The sequence below is a fragment of the Saccopteryx leptura genome, chromosome 3 (genome assembly GCF_036850995.1).
Source record: "Saccopteryx leptura isolate mSacLep1 chromosome 3, mSacLep1_pri_phased_curated, whole genome shotgun sequence".
NCBI classification, from domain to species: Eukaryota; Metazoa; Chordata; class Mammalia; order Chiroptera; family Emballonuridae; genus Saccopteryx; species Saccopteryx leptura.
Window position 1 is genome coordinate 346,026,235 of NC_089505.1, and position 12,772 is coordinate 346,039,006.

Here is a 12,772-nt window from a genome sequence, read left to right on the forward strand (position 1 = left end):
TATCCAGTCTATTTCATCTCGCTGGCTGTCCTGCAGCCTAGACTGTCATGTCCCTCCAATGCCTCATCTCCACAGAGCAGTACTTGTTGGTGTAGATCAGTGGTTCTTCATTTTTATTATTATTATTAATTTTACAGAGAGGGGAGAGAGAGAGAGAGAGAGAGAGAGGGAGAGAGAGATGGGGAAGAGCAGGAAGCATCAACTCTCATATGTGCCTTGACCACACAGTGCAGTTTCGAACCGGTGCCCTCAGCGTTCCATGTCGAAACTTTATCCACTATGCCACCAGAGGTCAGGCAGATCAGCAGTTCTTGACCATGGTTGTTCATGCCAAATCTTGGGCTTCACTTAGTGACTGATTAAACAAGAATATCTGAAAGAGGCCCTGGCCAGTTGGCTCAGTGGTAGAGCGTCAGCCTGGAGTGCAGGAGTCCTGGGTTCGATTCCCAGCCAGGGCACACAGGAGACTCGCCCATCTGCTTCTCCACCCCTCCCCCTCTCCTTCCTCTCTGTCTCTCTCTTTCCCTCCTGCAGCCAAGGCTCCATTGGAGCAAAGTTGGCCTGGGCGCTGAGGATAGCTCTATGGCCTCTGCCTCAGGCGCTAGAATGGCTCTGGTTGCAACAAAGCGGTGCCCCAGATGGGCAGAGCATCGCCCCCTGGTGGGCATGCCGGGTGGATCCCAGTCGGGCGCATGCTAGAGTCTGTCTGACTGCCTCCCTATTTCCAACTTCAGAAAAAATGCAAAAGAAAAAAAGAAGAATAACTAAAAGAGGGACCTAAGTATCTATATCTTTTAAACACTTCCAGATGATTCTAATCCGGGATGAGAAAGCTGGAAATAGGATGAGGCAAGAGAGGGTGTAAAATTTAAAGGAGCTCCCCAAAAACATAGTATTCAAGATCGAATTTTAATGCCATTGTTCAAAGTGCATGCCAAATAACTTATAATACACAAAATATCAAAATTTTAAGTAAAGGATCAATACTTAGAGACTTACATGTGAAAGAGAAAATTCATAATATTGATCCTGTCTTTAAAATGTTGATATTTTATTCATTAAAGACTTTTGCATTCACTTTAATTTTTAAAAACATTGTATTAAAATATTAATTATATGAATTAATGAGGTCTGTGTCACTCCCTTAAATGTTGCCCTCTCCTCATTCTGCTCTGGGTCCTACTAACCACTGACCAAACGGAATGATGTACACTCTGTGACTCCAGTGGCATTTGGCTGCAATGAGCATACTCCACCAGTTATGCCAGTTAAAGGCAGAGAGTGAGAAGAACACTTTTGTCCAGAGTCCAGATCTCTTTCCAGGCTCTGGTCCTATCCTTGCAAATACACCTATTCCCCAAATATGAAGAAGGCTCGCCTGGATGTACTAAAACTCTCTCTGGGTGACTCTGAATCATCACTGCTCCCCACCTATCACAACAGAACCACTGAGCCAGATCACATAGTTACTCATAGTGTTACTCAAAGTGTGGTCCACAGATCAACAGCCTCAGCATCACCTGGGACTTTATAAGAAATACATATATACTCAGGGCCCATCCTAAAGCAACTAAAACATCAACTTGGGGATGAAGTCAGGGATCCAGGTTTTAACAAGGTCTCTGGGAAATTCAGGTGCAGGCTCAAGTTTGAGAAATGCTGATGGCATAAATAATCATTTATCCACAACCAGTAGAGGACCACATACTACCTAGAAAGCTAAGATCACCTCCAGAGACAAGGGTAAGACTTACCTGAATTCCTCTTGAATAGAGATAGGAGGGCCCAGCAGGTGTGATAGCATGTCAGCCACTGTGTCCCAAAGACAGACCCTTGGACAAGATGGTTTCCAGGGGTAGCAAGGAAAGAGAAAGCATGATAGTGAGAGTGAGGTATCTAAATCAGGAATGCCAAGGGAGGAAAGCAGAAGTACTAAATTTTTTCTCAAAGTCAAGAGCAAGGTGTGAGGCCAGACCAACCTCCCAAAATAGTCCCAACAAGGGTCCCAAGAACATTTTCAGAGGAGCCTGCAAAGTCTGAAGCTCATTTTTACTGATGTTAGCCACGTGTTGCGTGAGTGAGACAGCCTAGCCACAGGCATAAGGTCAGGAGACACAGGATGAGACTGAAGTGGACATGAAATTGTGTGCAGTGTTATGGGGTCACCATCTATATTGCCGTAACCATGACCTACCATCCTGTATTCAAAACAGATGCCATTGGACTGATCTCAAAAGATGCATTTCTTTCTAGTTAAAAGTACTCAAAAGATATAAAAAGATATTTTTTAAAAAAAGATGTAAATTCCACAATTCTGATATCTTAGAATTTAAGATATTATTCTGAGAAACAAACAGAAATCTCAACCCAAGTATTTTTTTTATTAAAGATTTGTCTGCAAGCCAAATGCAGCCACCAAAAGAGCCACATCTGGCTCACGAGCCATAGGTTCCCGACCCCTGACCTAAACCCTCTCAACATATTTTTTAACACATACCTCACAGTAGCTGTTTATAAGTTTGCTTCTCTCAATAGACCACAACCTATTTGAAAGTAAAAACAAAACTTTATATACTAGGTCCTTGGTACAGAGTAGGAGCTTCACAATTACGTGCCCAAAGAATGGACAGAAACACAAAACAGAGACTCAGAGTGATGACTATGCAGAGAAATGTTGAAAAATGTGACGAGAGAAGATTTGGATCTGAGATGGAACAGTCAGAGCAGAAGGCATTATAGATGATCTCTCCCCTCATCTTTACTCCTCAAGTGTAAGACCTGACGTAAGGTCTTTTTGGAAGGTCTGTCAACTGACTAAAATGCCGGGGAGAATGACAGGGGACAATGGGCTTTATGAAGTATGACTTCAAGAGGCAATTCGAGATGGAGGTGGTGGGCTGGTGATGGAGTAGAAAGGCCATGCCTTCATCTTAGAAATTTCTATCCTGAAATGAAGAGATCTAATAAAGAAATGGAGTGTGCAGAGCAATCCTGTCCTCCAGGATGGAGGGGTCGGGGTGGGGGAGGTGAAGGGTGTGCCCACTGTCCAGTCCGCGAAACCAGCTGGGGGAACAAAGCAGGATGGGGGCTGAGATCCCACTAGGGTAACAGAATTTCCATTTGGCTGGTACTTGCCTCTGTCTCTCCCAGGAACTTGTATGTGGTGTAGAGGTTGAGATTCAAACGCTACAGAGACCAGGAATGTGTGACAACTGAGTGAGGCCAGCCCGTGTGTCAGATAAGAAAGAGGTAGTGAGAAGGAGGTGCTTCCTGTACCAACTGAGTGAGGCCAGCCCGTGTGTCAGATAAGAGGTAGTGTGAAGGAGGTGCTTCCTGTGTCAGATGAGAAGGAGGTAGTGAGAAGGAGGTGCTTCCTGTACCAAAGACCACCCCCCACTGCTACCCACAACCACTGCTCAGCTGCAGATCATTTCTATGCAGGAATATGGGCCCCTCGTTGCCAGATCTTTCTTATTTTTATGAGAGACGGAAATCCAGGCTTGATATACAATTTCACAATTTTGAAAGGGAGACAACGATCAGCTTATTTTAAATTACACCTGAGCTTACACTGCACAGGCCAAACAATCCACATCTGAAAACTGCATCTGCATGGTGAGTCATTCGTTTGTAACTGCAGATGAATTGAAAGAAGTAGATCGTCAAGGAGCCCCTGACCATTCAGAGAGTGGAATTTACCTAATGTGATCCGGAGCGTCACCTTCACCTTCTTGTTACCAGGCTTTGGACATGGCTTTGATATCCCCATGGTCCTGCATACTCAAAACCTATTCTTCCATTGACGTCTTCTAGAAGGAAGAGCATCTAAACTTCTTAAAACCGAATCAACCCATTCACCAAATAGGGAATTCAGTTAAGGGCTGTTTTTCTTAGTCAATTCATAAAATAAAAGTGGACAAGCATTTGGTGTATTCAGTTGGTGCCTGGAGAAGGGAGACATCTTTTATGAGAGTTCAGAAAAGAAAGGTATAAAGATTTACCCATGGGCTATTTTAGACAAATAAAATCAAGGTGAAGTGCACTTCTCTTAAAAGAAGAAAAAAAAAGGACTGGTCTATAAAATTTTGTTTCAGAGCTGAGGTACCAGAGTGGAACTGGCTGCGATTTCCACTAGACAAGTTTTCACCTAGAAATACATTGACAAAACACTGCTGTGTGGTGCGTGTGGCTGGTAGCCCAGAGGGTGGGTGAAGATGGGAGAGGCCCCCAGAGCAATTAGAGAAATCCTATTAAGTGAGGGCAGAGGCAGAATTGAAAAAACAAACTTAACAGATCAGATGCAGGTTTAAATTGATGTACTCAGCTCAAACAGTTTTTTTTTTTAATACAGTGATATTTATAAACCTCACAAGATTGAAACTAAAACAGTTTTAAATCAATTTTAACTCATTTTTCATTCATCTGAGAGGAGGGAGACAATTTTACTGGTTTACTGGATGGAGGGGCAGTCTAAAGTAGCGATAGAAGTTGATTTCAGCTCAGACAGATAGTTCAATCTTCAATGGCTGGGTCTGGGCTGAGAGGGACACGCTGTTTCCAAAGTCCTACCAAACAGAGAGTGTGGGTCTATTTCAGGGCTGTTCAGGTACTGAAGTGTCCACAGAACTCAGACCATAGCCAACTATAAAGACCACCTGCTGCTGGACCCCTGGCTTGTTATTTCAGCCTTCCGGATGAGGAGTGTAACCTCAGCAGTGTTCAAAGTATATCCTTCCAGGGGGAAAGATGAAGCATCAGTGAGGACTGACTGGCATTTGTGAGTGTGTATGTGTATGTGAGTATATGTTTGGTGTGTGTGTGTGTGTGTGTGTGTGTGTGTGTGTGTGTGTGTAAGAGAGAAAGAGAGAGAGAGAGAGGAGAGAGAGAGGGAGGGAGGGGGAGAGAGGGGGAGAGTGTTCTCATTAGGGGACGATCTATGATTTGACAGCCCGGCTGCTCCTGCTCCTGCTCCTGCTCCCGCGGCTGCCTCTGCTGCGGCTGCATGGTCTGTCATCACTTGAACAGGGCTGCGAGGGTTCAGAGGCGCTGCAGTTCTGGAGACTGAGCACTGCTAAGTACCCTGGCAGACAAAGTAGCCACGGATTGCTGCAGGTTTGGAAACTTGGACTTCTTGCTGTTTCATCCACCGAGAGAGGCAGAGAAGCACCAGGCAGCACTACAGAAGAACAGGTAAGAGAAAGGATTGTTCTTTATTGGGGAGGCGGGGCAGGGGGCACCCGGAGATGTAGGCTCAAAGCTTTGTTCCATAGCAAAGGGGTCTCACCCTCTGAGGGCTATGGAGGCAAAGGCTGATTTCCTACCGGGCTTGATCATTGAGCCACCTGGCTCCCCACTCTCCGCCTCTCCCCTTCTCGTCCCCTTTTCTTATTTACACTTTTCCCAACAGAGAGGTTCCTTGGTGTTCATTTTTCAGTTAGTAGATATTGTTTTAATCCACCATCCCCCCCCCACCCCCAGCACTCTTTCAAAATAGGGAGCTTTTTCTGTTTCTAATTTCTTAAGCTTTATTTCTCCATGGAGAGGAAACTGGTCCTTCTTAGTGTAAGCTGGTCAAAACAGCTACTTTATCCTGCACTAGAGTTGCACGAAAAGGAGTTCTCAGAAGTACACAGGAGGCTTATTCCAGCAGAAAGGGGAGGTGAAAGGAAAGGTTACCGGGCAGTTACTGTGTCTTGATCCAAAACAGTGAGGCTGTGAATGAATATGGACTATGACTCTCCACAGGGGCCGAGAAGCACTCTGCCACAGGCAGGACGCTGGAAAGAGGATGTTTTGAGAAGCGTTTCAGAGAAACTTCAAGCCACTGAAGATGGAAAACGAGACTGGAAGTGAGCTGAACCAGACACAGCTTCAGCCACGAGCAGTGGTGGCCCTAGAATACCAAGTGGTCACCATCTTACTTGTGCTCATTATTTGTGGTCTGGGCATTGTGGGCAACATCATGGTAGTCCTGGTGGTCATGAGAACCAAGCACATGAGGACCCCCACCAACTGCTACTTGGTGAGTCTGGCAGTGGCCGATCTCATGGTCCTGGTGGCCGCGGGCCTGCCCAACATCACAGACAGCATCTACGGTTCCTGGGTCTATGGCTATGCTGGCTGCCTCTGCATTACGTACCTCCAGTACTTGGGCATAAATGCCTCCTCTTGTTCCATCACAGCCTTTACCATTGAGAGGTACATAGCGATCTGTCACCCCATCAAAGCCCAGTTTCTCTGCACGTTTTCCAGAGCCAAAAAGATCATCATCTTTGTCTGGGCTTTCACCTCCATTTACTGTATGCTTTGGTTCTTCTTGCTGGATCTCAATATCAGCACGTACAAAGATGCTATCGTGGTGTCCTGTGGCTATAAGATCTCCAGAAATTACTACTCACCTATTTACCTAATGGACTTTGCTGTCTTTTATGTTGTGCCGATGATCCTGGCCACTGTCCTTTATGGATTCATTGCCAGGATCCTCTTCTTAAATCCCATTCCTTCGGATCCTAAAGAAAACTCTAAGATGTGGAAAAATGACTCAATTCATCAGAAAAAGAACTTGAATTCAAAGACCTCTAATAGGTGTTTCAACAGCACAGTATCTTCAAGGAAGCAGGTAAGCAAATCCGAACATCCAGATCCACAGAGGAAATATGGACTAGAGTTCCTTTTGTGATGGGATCAACTTTGCCCTTCTTAGTTAATGCCTAAATCAAAATACAATCATGCAAACATTTCACATTGTAAGCTTCTGCTTTACATATTAAATCCATCTCTAAAGCAACTGAAGATCTAAAAATAGATAGAGATGTTAATAGCACATCAGCAGGTACCAGCTCAGGTGTTATTAAAATATAAGGAAATATAAACAGAAACCAAAGAAATCCACTTTTAAAATGTTTATGCCTCTCTGGGAAATGTTATCAAAATATTTATACCCTTTCTGGCTTCTGTAGGGAGCAGCTGGATAGCTTTAAGAATTCTATTGCCCGGCCAAGATTTCACAAGATAGTTTGTGAAAAGACGGGACAAAGCAATAATGAATTTTTTCTTACCATTCTGTATTGCTCACAACTGAGACACGTAACTGAAAGAGGTTCCTAAACTTACTTTTCCAACCTTAGTGGGAAAGATTCTATTACCCTCTTTCCCCATTCCCTACAAGTGTGTCAGGCTGCAGAAACCAAAAATGCACTATGCTGGAGAAATGTTCTAATAAAAAGGCTAACACCAAGCTCAACTTGCTACAAAAAAAAAAATGATTGATTTATTTTAAATGTCTGTTTTTCCTGCTCAGCATCACTAAAGAGCCCTTTATGCTTTCAGATCACCTGAATCCCATGTGGTTACAATTGAATAGTTGTTTTACTAGTGTGTGAAGTACGTCTTTGTTACGATAGGTGCGGTTTATAAGATAGTATAGGAACAAAATATTTTTATATCATATACATATTTATCTATGTTTACACAATTGTTCTAAGTTGCTTGTGAACTTAGCTTTTAGTTTCTTTTCTTTTTTGCTAAACAGAATAAACACCTGGTAAACATTTATTCTCATAACTGAAAAAGAAAACTTGAAATTAACAATCCTAGCTCTTTCAAATAGATTGGTTGTGTCTGTGTGTGTGTAGAGAGAGAGAGAGAGAATAAAATTCTTCCTGTGTGCTTAGATAGAAATGGAATATACCTTTTAAGGTATGCATATGTATCATTGATGCCCTCACTTCCTAAACTCTAGTGATATATGAAGAATCATAATTGGACATTTGTGCACAAGTGAAATAAGCTTAATAAGTGTCTGTGTTTTAGATAGACACAAAATGAATAATGAACTGTAGCTGAAAAAGAGATATTTACACAGCATTTTAAATGATATAGTGGTACCTGACATATAACATTTATTATTGGAGACACTTGGCTGATAGAAAGGGAAGACCTGCGTCAGTCCTGGCAGCTCTTAGATTCCTATCGCTTTGGGTTTAGCAGTGCCGCCCAAAGAAGGCATATTTGGCCATCTATTACCCAAACTTGATTAAGGAAAATTTAGAAAGAAATGCTTACCATCTGCCAAAACAAACATTAACAAATACAAGACAGTAAAGAATATGTGCAACTCAATTAGAGACCAATCGTGGGTTAATGTCTGCAGCAAAAAAGGTCAGTGAGTAAATTTATTCATTAGACTCTATTGCATATTCTTGTTATAAATTCTGAAACATTATTTGTCTGGCCTAATATCTGTTTTTTTCAATTACAGTCATTAGTACCTAACAGCATTAATAATGGGCTTTAAATTACTAATTGTGTTACATGTTCACACTCTTGTTTCAAATCTGTTACAGATAGGCTTTCTAGAGGTTGCATGGTAGAAGAAGAGGCAAAAAATGTGGCTCCAAACAATCCTGAGTTTAAATGCCAGGGTTCTAACCACGTGGTGTGATCTTGAATAGGCAGACCACTCTGAGCCTCAGTTTCCTCATTTATAAAACGAGGATAAATAAATAGCCACATCCAGGGTTATGAGTTTAGTGAACTAACTACCTTATGAAAGGCACCTAAAATGGAGTGGTGGTTAACACCTGGGTGTTAGTTAGCCTCCTCCCTAATTTTTTAGTATGTTGGCAACTATTAGGAAAATACAGATTTACTTCTAAAAATATACATTTGCAATTTAAATGAATATTATTTGTTAAATAAATGTGTATATTACATAGTAACATCTCCAAGAAAATTTTTAATAATTAGGGCATGTGGAAACATATTCAGAGCATGTGGGTTAGTCACAATACCATCACTATCAGTTAACATCGGGAGCCAAGGATGCCAAATGTCCTGAAACGTGCAACACAGTCTTGCACAATGAAGTGCTCTGTTACAAATGTTAATAACACCCTCGTTGAGGGTGACATATAAATATGGGATGACATATAAATCAGTTGGATTGTATTTAAGTACTATGTCATGTAATTTAGTTCTGGATCTAGATAGGATGGAAGTTCAGAGAAAAGAAAGCTAATTATGGAGCTAGAGAGATCAGAGAAGACTTTATGGAAGAGGTGGTATTTGAGGAGGTTCTAGAAAGACGGGGATAATTTGGAAAGTAAAAAGTCAAGAGGGTCAGGGTTTCACACAGAAAGGACATGCCTGGATTCGAAGGGTATGGGTTTGAAGACAGGACAAGGAGGAGCACGTAGGGTGGGATTTTTATGGGATGGAGTGATTTGGTTGACCAAAATGAATGACGTATTTTGGCGAGTAGTAAAGAGTAAGATAGGATTGTTAGGGGTGTGTGTGTGTGTGTGTGTGTGTGTGTGTGTGTATGTGAGAGAGAGAGAGAGAGAGAGAGAGAGACTGAGGAGGGGGAGAGAGAGAAAGAGAGAGAGAGAGAGACTGAGGAGGGGGAGAGAGAGAAAGAGAGAGAGAGAGAGAGAAGGCTTTGGCAAAAGAAAAGAGACCAAAGTTAGTGCAGAGGCAACAAAGAACTTAGCAGAGGCTGAGCAGGGAGCAGCAATGAAGGCACGGTGTTTGGGATGACGAAAGACAGCTGTGAATGAGGCAGAGTCAGAAGGCAGAGACAGGTGGCAAAAAGGCCGCTCTGAAAGTTGGTGGCAGTGACTCAGGAATGAGGCTGTAAGATTTTCTCTATCAGGAAAATTTAAAGTTAAGGTATGAAATGGAGAAGTGTTTCAAAGAAAGAAAGGGTGAGCTGTGAATATATTGGATGCAAAAGATGCAAAGAGGATGAGTCAATGAGTCAATGTTGCACCAGGTTCTGGAACAACAGGGGGGGCCCTGATAAATGGGAAAGGAGAGTTGTGAAGACTTGTCCAAAATTAATGACCCTTGATTGGGCTTTTTCCTCTTTTGAAATAGTTGTTTCCTTAAATCTTTGAAAGTTCAAACTTTTACCTCCTATAACTCAACGACTTTTATTTTAATATTTTCTCTGCATTTTCTTCAGGCAAGTTTAATTTACACTTTAATAAATAGTCTGTCTAGGCCAGGTCTTTCTAGCCAAGTTATTAAAGTCAAATGTGTGTAGCCTAAAAAAACTACATTTAAAAGGGAAATAAAGGAACATTTATATGTCAGGGACAAATGTGAGTTTTCTATTTGTTTGTTTTGAACTTATTTCTTCTATGCAGAAAACCCAAGCCAGCATCTTTTTTTCCCCTTATTATTCAGAGATTTAATTATATTTTAGGAAACAAATAAATACTCAATAAATTGACTTCAAGAAAGTCAATTATTTAAACCAATGACTTGAAATCGCATAGACAAAAAAGTTCTCTGATGGAAATGCAGTCTAAATGATCAATTTATCACATTTCAGCTGTACGTATCTGCACAACGCAAAAATCTTCTCTCTGGTCAGTCAATTCAGGTGTTCAGCCTTGTGTGGATAAAATATTTCTATTATTGACTGTACATTGCAAAAGAATTGATTGGGTTTTTTTGGCATTTTTGAGGCAACATAAACATGTGCCTCCCACAGACTGTCGTGGATGAACACATGCCATTCAGCGTGTGCTCCCACAGGACGCCGGCATCTGCAGTATACATAGTGGTCACACCACCGGCTTTATTTTCAGTGGAGTCACTCCCATGTAGTTTTCCTTTCTGTTGGCATCGCCGGTGGGGGAACTGTAACATAGTCCAAGTAGAAGCTTCAGGACTTTACGGCGAAATTTTCATTATGGGTTTTATGGGACTAAACAGGCCTTTAAAACGCCGAACAGTCTTAGTTTCCATAAATTTCTTAAAACCCTTCTACCTCAGTCGAAGAATGTTGGTAGCCCAAGAAACAAAAGCAGGGTTTTTTTGAAGCAGTACGTCCTTTGGTTGTTGTTGTCATTGTTACTGTGATGACAACATAAAGGCAATCACGTGTTTATGAAAAAACACAGAAAACTAAGAAGAAAGCAAAAACCCCACCTCTTAAAACCACAATTCATTACCAGCTAGTTATATTCTTTTTCTGATGTTTTCACTTAGTATTTTTATATAACTGTAGCATGTATACATATTACTATGTACATAATTTTATGTCCTGATTTTACATGAAAACGTTAAAGTTAATATTCTCAAGGAGCACAGCACAGAAAAGAAGAAAATAGGGAAGGCTGTGAGTCAGTTTCTCTCAACTTCAATGATCTCATCAATAAAATGGGGATAACAATTACTCAGAGTCACTATTCAGATTAAGGAGTTGCATCAGACAAAAGTCCTCTTTGCTCCCCACCCCCATCTCCTCAGCTGTCTTCCCCCTCCTGTCCTGCATCCCCGAAGCAGCCTCTGATCTCTCTCTCAAGCAATTTCCTGCAGTGTGATGTGCTCATAAAAAATGAAGACTTTCAAATAAAGAGAAGTCTTTAATGTGTCCTTTCTCTTCTCTCCCTGCCTCCTTCTAACTCGTACCTCTATTGCTATTCACTTTGTAAAGAAGGAAACTTAAACAAGAAAAAAACCCATAAGACACAAAAGGAAGGAGACAGGTGAAATGTCAGGCAGTAGGGTTGAGATTTGGGAACACAAAGTCCATTAAGTTGTATGAGTAGCTTAATCAATAATTCACCTTAAAGGCAAATTAATGATACTAAACTCTTCAGGATTATGCCTAAATTAGAGGTTTCTCAAGTTCACTGGGACTATTTTTATAATGTTTTCACTGGCCTGTCTTTCATTTATAATTGTGTTATTTGTTCCATTTTTCTGGGTTCAAGCATATTCTTAATAGTATAAAGATCTCTATGTTGGGGGAGGAAAGTACGATTTTTTTTTACTTAGCACACAAATATTTAAGAGTGCCAACTGATTGTTATTATTAAAAAATAGCTTTATATTTTCTGACTTACATCCTATATAAGGAAGGACTTTGTGCATCTCCCATAAATTGACTAAGTGGAAATCCCCTGGAGTTAAATGCTTCATGTCCTACGGTGAGTTGAACACATGTTGTTTGTTCCCAATTTTATACTTGCAGCTTTGAGCCGTAATTGCACCAGCAAAGAAAAACTAATGTTTCTAAATGCCAACCAAAAAGGAAAACCTATACTCCTTCAGAATTCTCAGTTTGGTCACACACACACACACACACAAACACACACACACACACACACACACACCACTGTAAAATCAGCTAACCTTGAAAACGACAAAATATTTTATACTTCTTTATGTAGCTTCCTGTGAACTCTTCATACTGCAAACAGATAAGTCAAGTTCCAAACAGATGAAGGTGAGGTTGTATCAGTGTTCTCAGTTTCCTTATTTTTTTTTAATGAGTTGGAAGGGTGAAAGGTCAAAGTTAGATCTTGGTCAACATTAAGCAAAATTTTGCAGTAAGTCTTTTATATTTAATAGCATCCTCAATTTAATTAAACACCCCCCCTAAAGCACTTCGTACTGTCAGAGGTGTAGAGGCTATAAGGAAACATAAAGACAGGCTCTTCACCTCTAAGGAGCACACTGCCAGCCATGCACACAAATAATCCTGAGTGGACCATCATGTTCTGCAACAGAGGACACATGTCGGTGAGGGGAGAAGAAAAACAGGGGGAATGGAGGAAGGTTTTGTGGAGTTTGTGGCATTCAGCAAAGCCTAGAAATATGGGCAGAGTGTCTAAAAGCAGCAACACGGAGAAAGGGTGAAAAGCAAGAAAAAGAGTTGAACACAAACAGAAATTGACTAGTGAGGGGAATCTGAACCAGGCTGCAGTCCTGCTATACTCACTTCCCATCTGGACTCCCCAGCCCTGCTTTTGTCATT

General features: G+C 41.4%; 1 protein-coding gene and 1 non-coding gene across 2 annotated transcripts in view; both read left to right on the forward strand.

Annotated features, from left to right (window-relative positions):
* The first annotated feature begins 382 nt into the window (after positions 1–382).
* TRNAS-GGA (transfer RNA serine (anticodon GGA)) lies at positions 383–458 on the forward strand. Its single transcript has one exon. It is a non-coding gene; the product is annotated as a tRNA-Ser (tRNA).
* Positions 459–5,017: 4,559 nt separating this feature from the next.
* TRHR (thyrotropin releasing hormone receptor) overlaps positions 5,018–12,772 on the forward strand; it is a 37,418-nt gene continuing 29,663 nt past the window's right edge. The window contains exons 1-2 of the mRNA XM_066372492.1: positions 5,018–5,190; positions 5,746–6,619. Coding sequence (XP_066228589.1) covers positions 5,831–6,619 — 789 coding nt within the window. The 5' untranslated portion in view covers positions 5,018–5,190; positions 5,746–5,830. The remainder of the gene's footprint in view (positions 5,191–5,745; positions 6,620–12,772) is intronic.